Source organism: Corylus avellana, chromosome ca1, assembly GCF_901000735.1.
Source record: "Corylus avellana chromosome ca1, CavTom2PMs-1.0".
Classification (NCBI taxonomy): domain Eukaryota; kingdom Viridiplantae; phylum Streptophyta; class Magnoliopsida; order Fagales; family Betulaceae; genus Corylus; species Corylus avellana.
Window position 1 is genome coordinate 3357909 of NC_081541.1, and position 21302 is coordinate 3379210.

The 21302-nt window shown below is 37.0% G+C and overlaps 4 protein-coding genes across 4 annotated transcripts; all 4 read right to left on the reverse strand.

Annotated features, from left to right (window-relative positions):
* Positions 1-27: 27 nt before the first annotated feature.
* LOC132167380 (uncharacterized) lies at positions 28-846 on the reverse strand. Its single transcript, XM_059578334.1, has one exon. The coding sequence runs from the start codon at positions 844-846 to the stop codon at positions 28-30; it is 819 nt and encodes a 272-aa protein (XP_059434317.1).
* An 836-nt stretch (positions 847-1682) lies between these two features.
* On the reverse strand, positions 1683-3505 carry LOC132178264 (peroxidase 5-like). Its single transcript, XM_059590713.1, has 4 exons — positions 3293-3505; positions 2629-2820; positions 2353-2518; positions 1683-2211 (listed from the first exon to the last, which is right to left on the reverse strand). Exons 1-4 carry the CDS (start codon positions 3503-3505, stop codon positions 1847-1849), a joined length of 936 nt encoding a protein of 311 aa, XP_059446696.1. The 3' UTR covers positions 1683-1846.
* An 892-nt stretch (positions 3506-4397) lies between these two features.
* On the reverse strand, positions 4398-10156 carry LOC132178256 (uncharacterized). Its single transcript, XM_059590707.1, has 6 exons — positions 10080-10156; positions 9135-9840; positions 7017-8638; positions 6022-6204; positions 5717-5894; positions 4398-5643 (listed from the first exon to the last, which is right to left on the reverse strand). The coding sequence occupies exons 2-6, from the start codon at positions 9790-9792 to the stop codon at positions 4712-4714; spliced, it is 3573 nt and encodes a 1190-aa protein (XP_059446690.1). The 5' UTR covers positions 9793-9840; positions 10080-10156; the 3' UTR covers positions 4398-4711.
* A 7994-nt stretch (positions 10157-18150) lies between these two features.
* LOC132167832 (copper transport protein ATX1) lies at positions 18151-20370 on the reverse strand. Its single transcript, XM_059578865.1, has 2 exons — positions 20165-20370; positions 18151-18544 (listed from the first exon to the last, which is right to left on the reverse strand). The coding sequence occupies exons 1-2, from the start codon at positions 20286-20288 to the stop codon at positions 18270-18272; spliced, it is 399 nt and encodes a 132-aa protein (XP_059434848.1). The 5' UTR covers positions 20289-20370; the 3' UTR covers positions 18151-18269.
* Positions 20371-21302: the final 932 nt, after the last annotated feature.

Sequence of the window (21302 nt, forward strand, 5' to 3'; positions counted from 1 at the left end):
TTTTGAAAAGTAGGAAAATTCCATTACTTAAGAGTATCCTTGCTCAGTGATTACAAGCTCCCTGATGCATAAAGGGAAATTATCAGTCCATAAAATCTCTTGTTGGATAGTCAGGGCCAATTTGGCTAGGCTATGTGCTACATTATTCCCCTGACGGTGTACGTGAGACACTTTCCACTCCATGCATTGACATAGCTTCTGTTTTGCCTCCTGCAGTACATGCCCATAACTCCCCAACCAAACCTCTTCATTCCTTAGGACTTTGACAACCTCCATGGCATCCCCTTCAAGCACCACCTTCTCCAGACCCAAGCTTTGGCTAATTTCCACCGCTTGCCAAGCTGTTAAGGCCTCAGCAGTAGCAGCGTCGGTAATATAGTCCCTGGTTGCACAGTAAGCAGCTAGCAGCTCTCCACCATGGTCTCGTATTGCTATCCCCATACCCATCCTTTTCTGTGAGACATCCACAGAGGCATCCCAATTGATTTTCAGAAAGCCTACCGGTGGTTTGGTCCACTTGACCGAGATGGGTGTTTGTTGTGCAAGAGCTCTTCCCAAGCTGCGACTGACTTCCGCTTTATCAAAAGCTTCCAGTTGATCCTTGGCCTGGCGTAGTATCACTGCTGGGGCTGTCAGCTGGCCTCCAAAAACGAAGAGATTCCGCCTAAGCCACAATTGACGTACAATGGCTGCAAACAACTTGATCTCGTCTGGAGCCAACTTGCTTGATAATTCTCGAAATATTGCCATGAAATCTGTTGCAGCACTCCTACATTTTTGCAGCTTCTTTGGACACTCCAACCAAACGTCCTGCGCCGAACCACAACTCCATAGTATATGACCCATAGTAAAATCTGCATAGTTTTACTGATTGCGAATGGTTCATTGGGATTTAAAAAGTGACTAAAATATGCAAAGAATATAAAAATAAAAATAAAAATAAAATAAGGGTTAGTTCCACTAACCCTATGAACAAACATTTTACTTGGCGTGATAAAATTTCTGTAGCTGATAATAATTGAGGTTGTTCTTATCACCAATAGACATATAAATTGATTTTTCAACTTATATAAACTTTTTTTTTTTTTAAAACATATTATACTCATTCATTGGTAAAAGTTGTGAGCCTAAAGCTCTTACAAACAGAGCAAAAAGCTCTGAAGTAAATCATAGCCGAAGCTAAAGATACAGTCATCAACAACAGATCAAATCAACCAAAACACAGCCCCCGCTAACTTATGACTAAATATCAGGTTGAAAATTCAGATCTGCATCAAACAGACACCATTTAATGCATAGGTAGCGCTTCTTCCTCGGCCTTGAGAGCAAAACCCTCAAACCGATACTTATTCCTCAGCCTTGAGAGCAAAACCCACAAGCCGATACTCATCCTCCTCGACTCGAAAGCCAGGATAAATTTCACATCCACAGCCCAAAGGTTTGGACCAGTATTATCGAACAGCAACCGGGCGCAGCAAAGCAGGAGGAGAAAGCCTTATTACAAACATAAATAAAACCATACAGGGAACAATAAAACTAATGCAAGAAAAGAAATTACAGCAAATAAAACCAAATATAAGGGAACTCAAAGGAAATACAAAATAGAAAAATAACAAAACAGGACAGGACAGGAAAACAGGAACAAAAGTTACAAAACAGGGCCATGAGCCATTATTGCAAGGTCTGTAATTACTTGAAGAAATAAAAGCACAATATTAATAAGCGCATATATAGCTTTTAGCATGAAGTTGTTATTAATCCATGAGGATGAAGCTTCCCTTTAATAGAATTCTAGCTGTTAATTAATCACCCTGCAATTCGTTCGTATCTCACCAGCATTACCTTTTTAGACCCCAATCTGACCCATCTTCACCATTGCTGCAGCAAATTTCCTCTTCCAAACATAGGGATTGTTCTTTGCATTTTGATTCACTTGGTTTGCTGTTGCTGAGTTCGTCAGGAGTGTTTGGTCTGATGTGAACAGCCCCCGGTTAGCTAAGACGTCATCATAGTAGCTTATATCGGTGACGCCGGGGCTTTCGGGGTTCATCGGAACCACCGTGTTAGGATCTGTGCTGCCTTGTGGACACTGCTGCTTCAACCGAGCCGCATACACGGGATCTAAGCTTGGGTCCTGACTTGTCATTCCATTGAAATTATACAATCTGTTGCTGAACGAATTGCAATGAGCGTTGCCAATGGTGTGCGCTCCTGCAATTTTCACATATTTTTGTTAAATCACTCTTATCCCAAAAGCTTATACTGATAGAAACATCATGTTACTTATTCAGTATAGTTTCTTCCCATATTTCTGTTTCTCAATTTTATCTCAGACAATCAAAGGGTTCTTACCGGAAAGTGTAACCATTTCTTCCTGTGTGAGACCCTTTTCTGCAAAGCGTCGAGTGAGTTGGTCGACATTGAATGTGGGGGGAGGCAAATTTGTCAATGCCTCTGAAGCTAGAGAAACTCTGCCATCTCTTCTTCCAGCAGGAACATCATAGCCGAGGCCTCCTGTCTGCATGAAGAACATTAATAAGGGCTCAAATATATATATATATACATACATGTTTTTACTAGCAAAACTGTCTCTTAAGAGCTGAAGCAAAGTAGCTAGGTAACTCTTACCATCTCTATGCTATCCCTTGCTGCAAATGCGACTATGTCAGCACAAGAAACGACACCCTTACAAACGGCTTCAAGTTTAGCCTTGGCATTATCAATGACATCAAACCCCTGTAGACTGGGGTTATTTGGAGGAGAATCCTTCTCTGCTGTGTTTGATGGAATGGAATCAATGAGCACAGATCCATCACATCCCTGAAATCAGCAACGCATATTACTTACTCTTATCAAATAGCTGACACCTTATATATATCGGGTGGTACTTAGTTTCTATTACGTTATCCATATAAGAATCCGCAGCAAAATAATGGATTTTCTGTTCAAATAAATTTTGGATTATTCAGTGACCTATTTGCGCAAGTAAATTATATATGGACTCTCTCACATGCATTAACTGTTACCAGTTGATGATTATTGTGCTGATAGTCATTTATTGAAAATGAACATACATTCAATACTAATAATGCATTATGCAGTGGTTGGTCAATGGTCATGAACATTTTGTTGCGTTATGCACAATACACTATTAGATGCAATAAAACAAAATTTTGACTATAAAATGAATATCTCCGTTTCACTTGGAATGAAGAGGAGAGGGAAAGAAAGTGAAACCACTAAATCTTTGGAAGAAAAAACAAGTGATGAATGGCTGGACAATGTTACTTACTCTAACAAAGCAGTCATGAAAATGCATTCTCACTAGATCAGCAACCACTCCGTTATCCTTAATGAAGGCTTCCTTGACTACATCTTTGACAATGAATTCAGCCAAACTACATGAACTTGTATAAAACCCAAATTGAAGATTAGAATGCACATTTCGACCTAAGAAAATCACAACCAAAATTACAGGCAAACAACTCAGCTTCCATGCACCCATTTTCTTTAGAAACTAATAAAAGAACTTGAAGGCAGGCATGCACAATGGTATATATGGCGATCCATCTATGGCATTATATAGTTGGAAAAAGTAATATATGCATCATCTAGTGCCATGCATGTGAGAAGGCAAAATGCTGGAAGCCATTAATTGCTGCTTGATCAGCGACAAGTGGAGTCGGTTTTTTATGACAATTGCATTACTTTAGGGATGGCCAGTGATTTGCATAGGTTTGCGCAGCACTGGATATTTAAAGTACGTGAATCAATCAACTCGTTTGACTTGAGAGCAAGAAAATTCAAAGTAGTTGTAAAAACTGAATTTATTATACTTTAAGAGAGAGATCGAGGACTCCTGAAAAAACGTAACTTAACACTTCATTCACTTAATATAAATAATTCATCTTATCTCTCAATCCTTGGCAATTTGTCCCTTCTTTTAGGGTTTTTTACGATTATATTATATGTTTGGTAAACCTGATACATGAGAATGTTAACATAAAAAATAAAAGAAAGAAAAAACCAACTAAGTTTGAATAATATTTTGTGCATCATTTAATGTTTTGATAACCAACGGCAGCTAGGGCTCAGAGGGTTCCACCTTTTGTTGAATAACATAATGCATGGGAGACTTTTGCAACGATTTGAGATAAACACAATCACGTCAGATTTTCTTTTTGTATGTATGTGTGTAAAGTAGACGCTCCCATTGAGAATGGCCGAGAGTCCGTTATGGGTCTTCGGATAATGAGCATAACTTTATCAAACAATAATGTCTCTTGGGCCAGAGAAACTCTTCAACTGCTGTAGTTTAGATGTCATGTATTTTTTCCTCTATTATCCAATTTATTATCATTTGAAAGAAAGGGGGAGAAAAGCAAAAAAAAAACATGTAACATGGAAATCAGGATTCAATCTTAATCTCATATGGCACTAAGAGACTTTTTACTAATAGAACCAAATTAGCACCTTCTTGAATATGTTTCTCCATACCAATCTAAAGGTGTTATCCAGCAATTTGTACGGCTTTTGCATGTTTTTCTTATACAAACCATAGGTTCTGAGAATCCAGATTCAAAACTTTTTACAAGTTCAAAGCACACTCAAATACGATTTTTGAAGTATTTGCGACGTTTTATACAGAAACTGCATGCATATCCCTTTCAGAAGATAAGGGACATTCGGGTCCAACTTGAGGTGAACAGTTCTACCCCACAAGCTCCTCCTTCATTATATGTTCCCAATCTGATGAAGTACTATCATACGAACTAGCAGGAAGCGGGTCCCCAAGGCCGTTGGATGGGCAAGATTGGATAACTGGATCATCCCCACATCGATGGAACTCCTTCACAGTTAACTCATCTTCAGTACTGCTGGGAGTGTGATGCTGCAAGACAGGTCCCAATTTTACATCCATGCTTCCATCCTCTGATCTGTCTCTAATAATTGGCCTATGGATTCTCTCACCTGCAAATCCAAGATGATCAAACTCTGACAGTTCTTGCCTTTTAAAATCCGTGGAACTCAAGTTGTCATCCCGGTGTTTAAGGATATTGAACCGGGCCATGACAGAAGCCTCAACATCATCTGTGTGGCAGCTTGTGGTTGAAATGGGAGAATTCTGGACGAAAATATCAGGGATCAGGGTGCCCATCGCTTCAGTTGCTTCAGGTGCCAACTTGTCAACCTTGTTCAGATCAGGAGAGACGCTTGAGCTTGATGGTTCCTCTATATCTGTAGCTTTTACAGAATTTGAGTTGTCAACCAGGCGTTTTAGAATATGAAATCTGGCCAAAACATCATCTGCATAGCAGGTTGAGCTAACGACAGGAGAATTCTTAATGGAAGAATCTTGGGTCAGACTCTTCGCTTCAGTTGCTTCAGATGCCAACTTGTCAACCTTGTCTGTATCACGATACACCCTTGAGCTTGATAGCTCCTCTACATCTACAGCAGGATTGGAGTAGTCGATCCGGCGTTTTAGAATTCCATATCTGGCAATAACATTTTGGATGGGAGGGGTATTCTGGATGGAAAAATCAGGGAAAGGGGCCTTGGTCTCAGGTGCCAATTTGTCGACCGTGTCTATATCATGAGAGGCCATGGGTTCTAGTTTTTCTTCCACATCTATAGTATTTTCTGACACATTTGAAGCAGAACATTAGGCTAAGCAATAAAGATGTATTTGCTGGTGTTAGATAAAAATTCTAACCTTTTGCCTTGTGTGACTCAGATTTCTCCATCTCAATCTTCATGCGATTATAGCGAGCTTTATAGTTGATGGAACATAATTCAGCTTCTGCCTCAAGCCATAAATTCTTATACAAGAGGCTCTGTGACTCTGTTTCTTCTTCATAATCAAAATTTTCACTGAGAACCTTCATAATAGCCTGTAAATCATGATCACCGCAAAGGAACTAAGTTTCATTCTCTCTGTTACCCCTTCCTTTTGCAATCTTCAAGGAGAGGATAATGGTTATTTATTATCCTCGTATATAAAACAAATAGAAAAAGTACCTGGGTCATGTTATCTTCTTTAGCCATATCACCCTTCAGAGAAACAGAATCTGATGCCATCTCCATTTTATTACCAGGCCCAGTATCATTGCGCTTTTCTTCATTTAGACACTGATGGTCAAGCTGATCCTGAGCAATAACAGCTGCTTCCTTTCTCAACCTATGCCTGTCCACAAACACTTCCTGAAGAAGACATTATCCAGCCAGCTTAATGAAAAAATGATTATTCTAGTGCAGAATTACTTCATTTAACAACAGAGAAACCAACATTAAAAGCAAGAAAGCAAACAACAAAAACAAAAATTGAAAAATTCTATCTAGAATGGAAGGTTGTAGATGATTCATAAATCCCTAAATATAAGATGCATTGTTACAAAGGAAACAGTGATTTACCGCCATAATCTTTTTATTTTATTTTTTATAAGTATTTACTGCCATAATCTAAACAAAAATAATAAAGCTTAAATTGCTGAAATAAAAATCATCATGAGCAGTTGGGTTTGTTGCCTTTCAGTCAACTGGAATATACAGGGAGCTGCATCTTACACACCTGTATACCTCTCGTTTCAAGAAATTATCATTATGCAGCTCTTTGGAAAGTCAAAATTTTTTCAAGAGGACCTCTTGAGAAAGATGCAGGTGTCGACTTTTATATATGGGGTCTAAGAGAATCTTAAGAGGCCTGTATAAAACCTTTTCGTACTATAAATAGTACCCCCATATGAAAAAATGTAAATTTATTTTTTTATTTTTTTATTTTTTATTTATATATATATATATATATATGCCATGTACAAAAGCTTGCCATTCTCTACATGATTGTGTCATTTATGTGCTTAACTTTTATCAGTGAAAACACAAATAAGGGGTTAAAAAATAAAAAGGAAGAACAATCCTATAAATTTGCAATCTATACCATTCATCAGGAAAGTAAGTTCTTCCTTTCCTAGTAGAGAACAAAGTCTAAACTGAGTTAACAGAAGAATACAAGATACCTTTGACAGCTTAGGCAACTCTTCAAGATCTTGAGATGTGCCTTGCTGGGGAAACAGTGATTCTTGTGTTGGAATAATTTGTTCATTGTCCTTTAATATACATTGATGAAGATTAAAGATGACGTCTTTAAGGGCCTCAAGATCTCCTTCCTTCAGTACAAGTGAATCATTTGAAGAGTGAAATAGAAGCACATCAGACAGGCTACGCATTGTATTAACCAGCATCTGGACATCTATTTTTGGGGTTGAATCTGCCTCATGCAGTTTGGTAAGCTTAGAAGAAGCATCTTCCATCGACGACGCTGAAGATAGGCCCTTCACAGTGGCGTGGCATGACTCATCAGACGAACCATATCTTGCAAAATCAACGATATTTGATACCAGATCTGCTACACAAGTCTCTGATGAGTGCTTATTTTCAGAAATCATTCCACTTGCTTCAAATTTTTGTTGCATCGTGAGGGAAGGTTTTAAGTCTGAATCACCTGTGGGCTTGCTGGGTAAGGCATGGTCTTTCTCTGGTTCACAAATGTTATCAGAATGCTGAACCTCATAGCCACAGCTTGATTTTGAATGAAAGGATCCAGCTTTTGCAGAATCATCCAATCTGGGTTCGTGAAATAATGAATTAGCATCCAAAGGCCTCTTCAGATTAGGTCTTAAACCTCTTTCCACATGAGCTGTCTTCTCATTTGGATTTTGAGAGGAGAGATTTACAGCATCATCAACATTGAGATGGAAAAACTGAGGCACTTGAAAATCTGAACTATTAAATGATTCTAGTTTCTTCATATATTGAGAATTAACAGCTTTAGAAGCTTCAAATGGAGAAAAACAAGTAACTGGAGCTCCTTTCCAGCATGGTGAGTCCACAGCAGGGTTATAATGATCTAAGCTCTCAGAAGAATTCTCAACAGGATTGATGGCTTCAATAAAATCAAGTGCTAAATTGAAGCCATCTGAACTTGTATGAGAAATTTGAAGTTCATATTTTGCTTTAAAAACTTGATCCAAGACATCCTCAGAAATGATTTTGTCCTTCGGCATCTTTTCATTTTCTGCTGACAATGAGTCCCCACTAATAGGATCATTTCTGTCTAGGTGAATGCTGACTTGGCTTGTATCAAACCGAGCTCTGCTATTGGAACTTAACAATGGAAAAAATTCATTTGCATTGGAGGGATTATTACCATAAGGATCTGGATCAGCAGCATCAGTCCCAAAATTCACATCCTTTAGTGGACCATTATTAGGTGCAGAGAAGCTGGTGTCAATATCTGGTGGTCTAATGACAAGCGAAGGTGAAGATGTCATAAATGATGCACCATCCCTCGGACTAGCATCATGCTGCCTCATGTGCTTCTCAAATGAAGCACTGTATGGCACTTGACAGCTACTGGAGCTTGCCGGTGCTTTAGGGTGGTTTTCTGGAAGTAGTGAAGAGGAACCCAAGAATGATGTTTTTGAATAATCAACAGGCATGATTCTGGGATTTTTCCCGGAAAAGGATTTATCGTTAGACCGTTCCATACTTACAGACCCACCATGTTTTTCCCAACCAAGCATATCAATGATATGGGAAGCTTCTTCATATGCACTCAAACCCTTGGATGCGTGAGCTCCTATGAATAATAAACAAACATAACAAGTAAGAAGAAAAACCATATGCCTTTCTACCACAAGTGCTCTTTATATTATCTTTTTGTTTTCCGCTTCTTCTTTTCTCACAATCCCAAAGTTAAGGTTCCTTTAAAATAAAGAACACATATGAAATAGTAATGATACATCTACACACAGGAGATTAAGAGTGAGGATAGTACAGGTTGGGCAAAAGGATGAGCATCCAAATAAAAGTTCTAATCCAAGACAAGTCCAAGACATTAGCCACAGCCCACATAGAACAAGAAAAAGTAATTGAGTAAAATTATGGAAACTGTGAAAACTATGAAATTTACATGGATAACAAAAATTTAGACGCAGAACAATTTGACCAATGACATTAAACCATAATAAGACTGAGAGTGGTAGTATGTAGCATCCACAAGCATGATAACTAACACTCATTCTAACAAAAGATAACAAGACAAGGATCTATATTATAAGGTAAGGTAGAGATACCTTGGTTCATATAATTCTTGTAAATGCCCTTTGGGCAGATCCCTTCATGTTCCACCTGCTTACCATGCTCCCAGTCTCCTAATCTATTCCACGACTCACCCCAGTCAGCTGTATAACCCAAGCCGGGGATGTAATCATTGTTGGAGGACCCATCAAAGGTGGCAGCACGGGAACTTGAAAAAGAGTCATAACTAGTTTCATCAGGAGCCACCAAAGGACCATGATCTTGAATTGCAGGAGGGGCATATGTTGGATAATATCGCTTGTCTTCCACAAGACTAGTTGCCACGCCATCCGAGCATTGACCACCCAAGAATGCATCAGCCGAAGCCGAGGCAATAGGGTTCGCTGGAGGCAAATGGGTATTGGGTGGCTCAATAGCCTGCAAGCCCGGGTAGCTAAAAGCATTGGATGAAGGCATCGGATTGAATTCTGAATTGTGGTTCGAAAAGAAACCGGGCCCAGAATTAGGATAGTGGGAAGGAAGCCAATTGTGCAGAGAAGAATTCAAGGGAACACCATAAGAGGGTTCAGTCAAATCCACAAGTGGGCTTGAATTGGGTTTTGGAGAAACGGTAAAAGGCGGGGCTAAAGCTGACAAATTTGAAGAAGATGATGATGAAAACCCCCCATGACCATAAGACCCATAACCCATCATCTTTTTTAACCTTTTTCTTTTTTGGTTGTGAGAGATAATTGAGCCAAACTGATCAAAACCCAGAGAATTTTATATCAAACCAAGGGCTATTAAAGTAGCAATCAAAGCTATTATTGAAAAAAAAAAAAAAAAAAAAAGGTCATGGATATAAATGATCAAGAACAATATTAATCAAAGAGCATAAACATGACATATTGTTCAGATATATAACACGAAATCTATATCAGAATAACGATATTATGTTGCGAATTGCACATAAAAATTGAAAGTATTGCAGCGATCCTCACCAGATGACCGGCGAGAGCGAGCGAGCGAGCGAAAGAGAGAGAGAGATAGAGAGTAGTAGACCGAGTGTGGTCTTTGTTTCCACGTCTCAGTTTCGAAAAAAAAAAGGCAGTTAGTCACCCAGTTTTGGACCTTTTGGTCATTTCAATTGCAAAGAAGCCCCTGAATTTCTTTTTCTTTATATTGTTTATTATTTTTATATCTTTTGGGGTCATTTTGTTTTGATTTATTTATGTTATCAAATTGCCCCATGAATTGATAAGCCTAGACCAAGAAATACGGTAGAAAGTTACCAGCACTTGACTTAAAAATCAAGCAACTAAACAATCTTCTTCTTCTTCTCCTTCTTTTTCTTTTATCTCAAAGAAAAGCCAATTTTATAGAATTTGGAGGACATAGTTGATAGACCATGATTTCAATGTACTATTCTAGCCTTTTACCTTTTCTATTGATTCAATTTCGTGCTTGGTAGTTGGTATTATCTTTCAACTTCAAGAATGAAAGATAAAAAATTATACAAAAAAATATTTTCTGTGCATTTTCCTTGATGTCATAAATGCAGGAGTGTTTAAATTTGAAGGAACTTCAAACTGACTTTTTGAAACTCTTGAAGCAATCTAAGCAAATAATAAAGGGGTCACTTGGGGTCTATGATCAGCTGTTGTTACACAATAGATTTAATTTCGGGCTTATAATTTTTTATATTGCCTGCAAAGTACATATAAACATAATATAAGATTAACGGATTACGGTTGAAGCGTTTGACCCGTTTAATTAAATGAGTTAAGTTATGATTGATTTATAATATCAATGACTTAACTTGATCCGAGCCCGACACTTAAGATTGGTAATTTTTAACATTACCGTAAACCCGATACAAAATTAGTGGGTTAGATTTGAGAAGCCAGCTTGTTTACTTAAATGAGTTGAGTTATGATTGAACCATATAGTCTACATGCTTTAACACGATCCCAATCGAACATAAATTACCACCCATCAATTTAAATGACAAGAGATAAAGATATGTTTTGGCATCAAGGTTTTGATTCTTAAGGTATTTTACCCAATCATCAGCAATGATCAAACTTTAGTTTTTACCGCAGTTAGTTACCATATTTTGGAAGTGATAATTGCTGATATAACAAAATCATAATCATTGAATTCTAAACCAATGATTAAAATTTGAAGAAATCTACTTGATAGAAAACCCTTAAAACGATAAAGAATTCCACTTCATCTTTATGGCATGTGAATATTCATTTCTTTTTAAAATAATGTTTGTTCCACTCGAAAGAGTTTGCTAAAAATAATATTATTCCAATTTTTTTTGCGCTTATCATTGATCAATTGATATAATTTATTATATTTTCTTTTTCACATTTATTTTTCCAATATCATTTTTTATTACATAACTATAGAAGAATCTTCTTTGAACTTGCAAATTAATTAAGGTTTATCCACCGGTGAAATCCAAGATTCGTCCGTAAAAGATAATTAAAGAGATTAAATATGAGTAAAGCACCGGTAAAATACTGATGTAATCAATCTAAGAAAAAAATTAGAAAAAGAAAATCATTCTAAGAAAAGAAAAAAAAAAAAAAAAAAAACAATTTTCTGAGGTAGGACAGGACAATCGAAGAGGCTGGAGATTAAATTTGACTAAGAACACACCGGTTATAATGCTGTAATAATTCCACCGAACAAATAATTATTTAATTAGGTAGGACAATATATAAAAAAGGATATATAGGTCCCCCAATATATTTGTCATGTTGCTAATAATGACTTTTTTTTTTTTTTTGATTAAGTTGCCAATTATGACATTAATTTACAGAGATCCCACACAACTTCTCCATATCATTACCTCATTTACCATTCTTTTTCTTGGTAGGAGCTCATTTACAAGCTCAAAATTCAGCTGAAAAATGCAACCTTCAGCTTGAATCTCTTTCCATATATATATGGGTATTTTTATTAATTAAAACATTTTTTTAAAACGCATTTTTGGGGACAAAAATGCTTTGAATTTGAAGTGGTGAAAGCGATTTTTAATTAGGCTCCAAAAGCACAACAACCAAATAGGCCGAATTAAGTTAAATATATGTTGTGCACCATAAACAGATCTTCCATCTTCTTCCAGAATTTGTACCAATAAATTGCTTTGCCTCTTCATCTACCATGTGAGCTAGGCCAACCAATATTCAACTCTATGAATTTTATACGAAAATCTCCATTCTTTTGGGAGAAAGAAAACAAAATTCAAAGACCAAGAAAGGGTTGTATTATTACCTTCTTCTGAGACAAAGAATGATTCTTACATATATAACAAGCTATGAAGCTGATGAACTCATCAAATCTATCCTAAATCATAGATTTAATCTAAAAAAAAAACACCATTCCAAAACTGCAAACAAATATATGAAGATTAACTAGTACTGATCGATGATCGAACAACAAAACTAAAAATAAACAAGGAATGAGCTGGAGGACTCCTGCGTGGAAGCTATAGAATTCAGACGAAGACTCCTCCTGGGAGCATGAAAATGTAGGCTACGCCTTGGCGGAAGAAGCCAGGTCTCCGTCAACCTTGTAAGCACCGCCGTGTACTCCCCCAAGAGCTCCGCCACAATCACCGCCATCATCATCTTCTTACTAAAAATCACTTCTTAATTTCTTTTGTTGATGATCAAGAGAGAATATTGCCGACACGCGAAGGCTTTTGATTTTTGTGGTGGTTTTCAAAAATGAAGCCAAATTTATAAGCCAACTTTTTTGGTTTTTTTTTTCTCTTCTGGTACGACTTCCTGGAGGATTAGGCACGTCATATGGAGAGAAATGAGAATGGTCCCGAATTGACGTTTTTCGTCAGCTTACCCGCAAGTTGTAATCATTAACGTTATAATTAACCACGTTCTGTCAAGAGCCGGCCCTATGTTTTCTCTCTAGACTTAGAGAGAAAAAACCATGGGGCCTTTTCCCTTCCTCCTACTCCCCTCTTCTTTCCTCCCCCTCCCCTTCTTATTTTTTCAGTTTATTTTTCTGGTTTTTCCTTTCTTTTAATTATTTGTTTTCAATAGTGGTGTTAAGAATATTATGTTAGGGTTATTTATTTCCTTATATATTATAAGTCTACTAAGTTTACATTTCCTTAATCTATTAGGTTACTTGCCTATCACTCATAACATCTCTATAAATAGAGGTCTTTGTAGTCCTTCATATAATCAATTCATATCAATACAATGTAGTCAATTGTGTGTTTTCACTCTCCCTATTATTCTTTCCCTATTTTATATCTCTTCATTATTCTAACATGGTATCAGAGCCACTTTTCTGTTGCCTTCAATAAAGGTCTTTCCTGGCGTTTTCCTTTTGACGAATTTTAGTGTCGTAGCCCTACGTTAAGGGCTGTCAAATTTTCTGCTGCCCAAAGCCTCAAAAGTCGTTCCAAGATTATAGACCAAGAGCCGATCAATCCATTCACCGCCAACGTTGTCCAAATGAGCTGCCACACAACGACGATCGCCTCGGTAATAGCATCAATCGACAGATCAGGCCAAAAGAGTCTAGAGCCGTCGAGTACAGCCTCAGATATTGGAACTGTCACGCACTCCCATGTGCCGCTAGAAGCTTCTGACTTTCTTCTACGCGCCGCCACGTCGGCTGGATCAGGAAGGTTGTCGGTCCGCCTTACAGATCCTACGTAGCCGGTCAGATCTCCGCCAAGTATATCACCAACGGAGGTTTGACATGCCGCCACACGCCAGTCAAAGTGACTGTGCGTGGCCTTCATGCGCCCATGCGCCGCTGGCCTCTACCACATGTGCACCACAAGCGCTAGAGATTTCCCCTATTGCTACCAGCTACGTGTCAACCTCTTAGTGCGCCACGTCAGCCCAAGGCCACATCATCCCTAGCACCACGTTGTCGCAGTGCCACATTATCACATCTGCCACATTAGTCCATCTACCACGTCAGTACCTCTTCCACATCATCTCACTGTGACACGTCAACCCTAGTCACACATCAGGTTGTCTGCCACGTCATCTCCTTGTCTAGTTGACTTTTAACTTTGACTTCTTTAGAGTTGACCATTGACTTTGACCACTCTCAAAGTTGACTAGGTGTTTCCCACTCAAATTTTCGTCCTGATTTTTAAATTTGTGGTTAATTTTTGCTTTTGGCATCTCTATATGGCAGAAAACAAGATTATTCACCAAATTTAGGCGTTTGTTTTATGTGGTTTAAGTTGGTTCATGCATTGTTCAATTCGGTTCTACAGCCTTTTCTTCGACGCAGTTCAACCTGGTTCAATCTTCTTGTAGTTGGCACTCTTAGGTCAAACCAATCTTTCCTCTGGTCCATGGGTTTTCAGGCCAAAGAAGCCCATTTCAACCAACTCACTTATGCCTTCTCAACCATAGCCATCACCGGCCAATGCAGCCTCTCATCGGCCATTGATCCATTACTAGTTAGAATTTTTTGAGTCAGACCTTTCAACAGTCCAAGGGTTTCAGACATGATTAGCCCCTTCAACCGGCCATTTTCTCTCAACTTAGCTCAACCGACCAGGCGAGACAGTTTTCTCTCTGCTCAGTTGACGAGGCCAGCTATTTCATTACTAGTATATGGTTTTCAAGTCAAATTATCACCAAGTGAACCAAGCTCCAGCTTAAATGCATAGCTAAATTTAGGCAGAATCGACCGGTCTCTAGCAACTTTTATGGCGTTACTTCGGCAACTCTTTCAGCACAAGCAGCTTTTTCAGCGAATTCAACTCTTTATTTCCTTTTCTTTTACCCAAACTTAAGCTTACACCTTGACATTTTCTTAATCTATTAGGTTACTTACCTGTCACTCATAGCCTCTCTATAAATAGAGGTCCCTGTAGTCCTTTATATAATCAATTCATATCAATACAATGTAGTTCACTGTGTGCTTCCGCTCTCCCTATTATTCTTCCTTTCTTCTATATCTCTCCATTATTCTAACAAGTGGGATGCTTTGGCATTAGCAGACTGTGTAAGCTAATTCTGTAGGGACATAGGAGAACGACATGTGATCTGCGTTGTGATGTTTTCCAAAGTATATACCAACTTCAAGCATGCACTTTTACATTCTCAACACTCTACTTTCCACCATTGGGTAGAAGAAAGACTGTTTGAAAACGTGAAAAAGAAAAATGTGTTTCATTAAAATTGATATATTTTTTTTAAAATTGATGATAGTTAAATATTAAGGCTATTTCACAAGCTTGAACAGAGCAATTTAACTTGCCTTACGCGTCTTGTTAACGTACTTTTGTCAAAGTTTACTTACAGTGTTATACTTATCCTCATGGAATAAAAGTCAAAAAGAAGATGAATATGTCCTCCCATATTGTTGAATTTTTAGACGGCATTTTGAATTTTTGATGATGAAAGTTTCTTACATAATTTTCAGCTTTATTAATTATTAATTGATGATCTAAATTAATTAATTTCTTCAAACAATAGAGTTATTAAAATCATTACCACTTTAAAACTGGATATTCATTGTGCATTTTGGGACGAAAATAATTTCATTTTGATTAAAGTTTCCTCCTTTTTACAGAGATCCCACACAACTTCTCCATCATTAATTAGATGATTTACCATTCTTTTTCTTGGTAAGAGCTCATTCACAAGCTCAAACTTCAGCTGAAAAATGCAACCTTCAGCTTGAATCTCTTTCCATGGCAGCTTTCAACTATGATTACAATTACGTGGAATATATATATATATATATATATATATATGGGTATTTTTATTAATCAGTAAATTTCTATTAAAATAAGGAAAAGCATTTTTTTTAAAACGCATTTTTAGGCTTTTCGGGGACAAAAATGCTTTGAATTTGAAGTGCTGAAAGCGATTTTTAATTAGGCTTCAAAAGCACGACAACCAAAGAGGCCTAATTAAGTTAGATATGTTCTGCACCATAAACAGATCTTCCATCTTCTCCCAGAATTTGTACCAATAAATTGCTCTGCCTCTTCATCTACCATGTGAGCTAGGCCAACCAATATTCAACTCTATGAATTTTATACGAAAATCTCCATTCTTTTGGGAGTAAGAAAACAAAATTCAAAGACCAAGAAAGGGTTGTATTATTACCTTCTTCTGAGACAAAGAATGATTCTTACATATATAACAAGCTATGAAGCTGATGAACTCATCAAATCTATCCTAAATCACAGATTTAATCTAAAAAAAAACACCATTCCAAAACTGCAAACAAATATATGAAGATTAACTACTGATGATCGAACAACAAAACTAAAAATAAAGAAGGAATGAGCTGGAGGACTCCTGCGTGGCAGCTATAGAATTCAGACGAAGACTCCTCCTGGGAGCATGAAAATGTAGGCTACGCCTTGGCGGAAGAAGCCAGGTCTCCGTCAACCTTGTAAGCACCGCCGTGTACTCCCCCAAGAGCTCCGCCACAATCACCGCCATCATCATCTTCTTACTAAAAATCACTTGTTTGTTTTGTTGATGATCAAGAGAATATTGCCGACACGCGAAGGCTTTGGATTTTTGTGGTGGGTTTCAAAAATGAAGCCAAATTTATAAGCCAACTTTCTTTCTTTTTTTTTTTCTTTCTGGTATGACTTCCTGGAGGATTAGGCACATCATATATATGGAGAGAATGGTCCCGATCGAATTGGCGTTTTTGGTCAGCTTACGCGCAAGTTGTAATCATTAACGTTAAAATTAACCACGTTCTAGTTCGCTAAGATGTGTCTTGTCTTCTATGACTTTGTGTAATCACGTACGTTTTAACCTTTTTTTTTATTATTTTTATAATTATTTGTCTTCAATAATGGGATGCTTTGGCATTATCAGACCGTGTAAGCTAACTCTGTAGGGACATGCCTTGTGATGTTTTTCAAAGTATATACTAACTTCAAGCATGCACGTTTACATTCTCAATACTCTGCCCACCTTCCTCTCTTTCGACTGACTTTCACCCATTGGGTAGATCGAAGAAAGACGGTTTGAAAACGTGAAAAAGAAAAAGAAAATAATCATGTTTTTGTTGTTTAAAATATACTTTTTTCACAAGCTTGAACAGAGCAAGTTAACTTGCCGTTACGCGTCTTGTTAACGTACTTCTTGTCAAAGTTTACTTACAGTGTTATACTTATCCTCATGGAATTAAAGTCAAAAAGAAGATGGATGAATATGTCCTCCCACATTGTTGAATTTTTAGACCACATTTTGAAGATGAAAGTCTGTTTCTTACATAATTTTCAGCTTTATTAATTATTGATGATCTAAATTAATTAATTTCTTCAAACAATAGAGCTATTAAAATCATAATTACCACTTAAAAACTGGATATTCATTGTGCATTTTGGGAAGAAAATAATTTCATTTTGATTGAAGTTTCCTCCTTTTTGCAGATTGTAAGGCATGGCTCTAGCCTCCAGTTGCAGCAAGTTTGATAATAAGATGGAGAACCGGCCAATTTGAGCCTGTTTGGAATTGCGTTTGAAAAATAAGCTTTTAAGTCAAAAAGAGCTTTTGGGTAAAAGTTTCATTTTTAAGTTTTTGCCAAAAGTGCGTTTTGGCCATTTTTAGGCTTTTAGACTCTTAAAAACGCTTTTAATTTTTTTACCAAACGAGTGTTTTTTCTTCAAATAGACTTTTTGCGTGTTAAAAGCACTTTTAGGCTCCTCAAATACAATCTCAAACAAGCCCATAATGATAAAAGTCACAAATCAGGATTATTTGCTGTCCACATAGCTATTCAGGCAACAAATTAATATGAGATAATTCTTATGGAACATGCTTCTCCAAACAAGGAAACACGTTGCCTGAGATCTGCTGAAGCGGGTGAATTTTATAAAAAATTTTAGCAATCCCAACAATAAAATTGCCAACGATGTCTATCCCACAAGTCATTTGATTTTGTATCAACCTAACATGCGTGACAAATGAGTCTACCATGTGTTGCGTGCTCCATTAATTTGTTTGGGAGCATGCGTCGCATGCCTATGCTGACTTCCCCTTTCTGGTAAAAGTTCAAATGTGATAAGGATGAAAGGAGGCATCACCAAATTCTGTTTATAAAGAGAGTCAAAATGCTTGAAAAAGAGATTATTTACATACGAGATAAGCAATGTATTCTGCCAAATTTACACTCATTCTCCATCTACATTGAGTTTTCCTTCAGAAGGAATAGGATCTAGTAAATACCTTCTTCCACGCTTTCAAGGTTAGAGACCGAACCCTAGTCAAAGCCAAAGAAGGCTTCGAGTCTCTCGAACGATCCGAAGGCAACGGTGATTGCGGTGACGATTCTTCTAATGCAATATTGTCGTCTGAATTCCAAAACCGTGCTTCTTTTCTCTTGCTCCTTATGGTTGCTAGCACATTGTACTTGTTACAAATTCCCCATACAGTCACCTTTTGTTGATTATAATCCACTTGTACAGAATATATCCCTGCACCCATAAACACAAGGATAAAAATTAAGATAAAAACATTAATAAATAACTCAAAACACAAAACCCTAATCAAATTTAAAAAAAAAAAAAAAAAAAAAGTTGACTTTTCTTTTTGAAAACATATCCTTAGGACTATTTTCTTATTTTCATTCTCCTCAATACCCTTTTCCTTTGATTAGTAGATGAGAAAAATAATTGGTGGTTGGGGGTTCTTTTAGGCACATTTTTTTCACTACTTTAATGTGTAATGATAGTGTCAGTAAAAGTGAAGGCCCAAATTCGCGTAAGTCAGAGGCCTTATGATTGAGGCCTAATTTCTGGGCAACGTGTGGGCTAATGCATTCATGGACCGACCTGATCAGATACATGCATGAATTGGCCATACCATACCATTCCAAATTACCAATGACATAAACATGTACAAAATGGATATCACATCTGGGCATCATTGACTTTGCATCAATCGAGCATATGTTACCTACCCATGCCATGATGCTAATGCTATGATCACCCTTCTTCATGGCACATTTCCTTTGTGTCAGTGTTCATTTATATGCGTGTTTGTAGATGTATTCATTAACTTTAATTTAGAAGGTGGTCCAATGCCACCATATATATATATATTCATGTAATTCATGGAACAGCTGGAGATATGATAACATAACACATGGAGATGTTGCATGCGTATAGTCCAGCCAAATTAAAGAAATCAGAGAAGGGATAAGGCTAAAATTAAACCTATATATGACTTGGTATCTTTTTAGGCCTTGGGCTTCAGCGTATTCAAATATCATGCCCAAAACTAGGCATATGTGGCCCATGTGGGTGGACCGGCCACTTAATGACAAGAACGTATTTTACTTACCTAAATTAGAGAAGACAAGAAAATACATAGACTAGCTCTTAAAATACAATTTTTTAAAATTACAAATAAGTGTAAAATAAAATTATAATTCGGCCTTTAAAATAATATATTTATTAAAATGCACCTCCTTACCTAGGATGGACCTAGGCAATTGGGTATCATATATATATATATATATATATATATATAAGGTAAATCTTCAAAATATATTATTTCTCTTCCCAACTCTTCCGGACTCTTCCCGATTCCTTTTATTTATTTAATTTTAGTTTTGCCCCCTCACATTAGATTTCTGGTTGCCCTTACCTACCGTGTGAAAATTTTACGTTTTTAAACCCCATTTTTTAAGGCAAATTTGTTTTAAAACACGTGTTTAACCTACAAAATTGTTGAGCCAAACAAATTCTTAGGGTCTGTTTGAATTTGTAATTTCAAAACATACGATTCAAAATAATAATTTGAAAATGCAGTTAATTTTTTTTTTTCTTTTATATTTTCAAATCACAATTTTTAAAAAACATGTTTGGTCCAAAATCGCATCGAGTTAGTGCCAAACGCACTCATAGTAGTACAACTCATGCATATCTCCGGTTTGTATTTGTCTTAGCTAGGTATAGGAATGTGCAAGATGTTCAAAGAAATTAACAAAACAGTAAAATGATTAAAAAAAAAAATTGTTTAAAGAAACGTTTGCATTATTCAAACAGGATAAAAAAAAAAAAAGGAAAGGGAAATCCTCAAATTAATATTACCTTTGAGATGGGATAAGGTCTTTTTTATTTTCTTTTCACACCCATAAGAGTAGAGAGGCACCATCATCTCCACGTACTGTGCTTCCACATTCTTGCAAGCCACAACAATTTGCATGTCCGCCATTGATCTTCAAAGCACCAGTTACCATCAATGTACGTAACTGCTTTGTTCTTGATATTGATAGCGGTTTGGATTCTTGCTGGTTCAGTTAGAAGGCCTTATATATATAGGATATATAGCACGAAGATGAAGGTCTAAAATAACCCTAGATTCCATATAGCTAGAAACTTTCATTTTTCTTTTCCTTCCTTCCCTTTACAGTTTTTTTTTTTTTTTTTTTCTTGGTGATGTTGTTTATGCTTTAAGTTACTGTTCATGGCGGCTTGAGGTGGTTGAAGAGGATTATGTCCCAAAAAGACACTTTGGTACGTAGGGAAATTCTGGTTTTGAATGGATATATATGGGACGGTGAGTCGGATGAGTGCAAAGCTGTGTCAGCATCTCTGTATGCTGTCTAATCAAAAGTGCAGTGAATTCTCCTTTACATGGGACTTGGATCGCCATGGATGTTGGCTCCCATGTGCGTTGTTTTCCTTATCAAAGAAGTTGGCTTCGTGATTGGAACTAGCTAGGTAAACTTTAAGATCAATTTATTATACTCATATTAAATGAATTTTTTTTTCTCTTTAATTGCCGCAAGAAAACAAAAGAAAAAAAAGAGAAGTTAGAGCTTAGTCAGAGTACTTTGATTGTGTTCCCTTCAATTTTATGTATCCGAGGTTGTTAATTGTTATTGTGCTGAAGTGCTCGAGGCATCATCATCATTGTTATGCACTCATTGAATATAACACCATGCACATGCATGCATTCTTCGCTTAGATTTGCAAGGAGACCAATGCAGTACCCCCGATATCTTTCAATTTTATATTCTTGCTAAGATCGTGCTCGACATGTCACATCTCACAGCAGGGAATGTATCCATGAATCAGGACGATGCATTTCATGGATCAAATTAGGGTCGTATTTGAATAGCGTATATATATATATATTGTCTCACGATGACTATGTTGTTATGTTTAAATACAACCTAACAAAATCTATGATCGATCCGCGCTCAATTTCAGATGAATAAAAAAA

Bases quoted from the DNA above. Each gene is read 5' to 3' on its own strand.
- LOC132167380 (XM_059578334.1), bottom strand. From the start codon at position 846: ATGGGTCATATACTATGGAGTTGTGGTTCGGCGCAGGACGTTTGGTTG.
- LOC132178264 (XM_059590713.1), bottom strand. From the start codon at position 3,505: ATGGGTGCATGGAAGCTGAGTTGTTTGCCTGTAATTTTGGTTGTGATT. The intron at 2,821-3,292 runs GTAAGTAACATT...TGCTGATTTCAG, and splicing joins TTCATGACTGCTTTGTTAGA to GGATGTGATGGATCTGTGCT. The intron at 2,519-2,628 runs GTAAGAGTTACC...TTCTTCATGCAG, and splicing joins CAAGGGATAGCATAGAGATG to ACAGGAGGCCTCGGCTATGA.
- LOC132178256 (XM_059590707.1), bottom strand. From the start codon at position 9,792: ATGATGGGTTATGGGTCTTATGGTCATGGGGGGTTTTCATCATCATCT. The intron at 6,205-7,016 runs GTATCTTGTATT...TGTCTTCTTCAG, and splicing joins AGTTGCCTAAGCTGTCAAAG to GAAGTGTTTGTGGACAGGCA. The intron at 5,644-5,716 runs GTTAGAATTTTT...CAAATGTGTCAG, and splicing joins TGAGTCACACAAGGCAAAAG to AAAATACTATAGATGTGGAA.
- LOC132167832 (XM_059578865.1), bottom strand. From the start codon at position 20,288: ATGGCGGACATGCAAATTGTTGTGGCTTGCAAGAATGTGGAAGCACAG. The intron at 18,545-20,164 runs GTAATATTAATT...TTATGGGTGCAG, and splicing joins GACCTTATCCCATCTCAAAG to GGATATATTCTGTACAAGTG.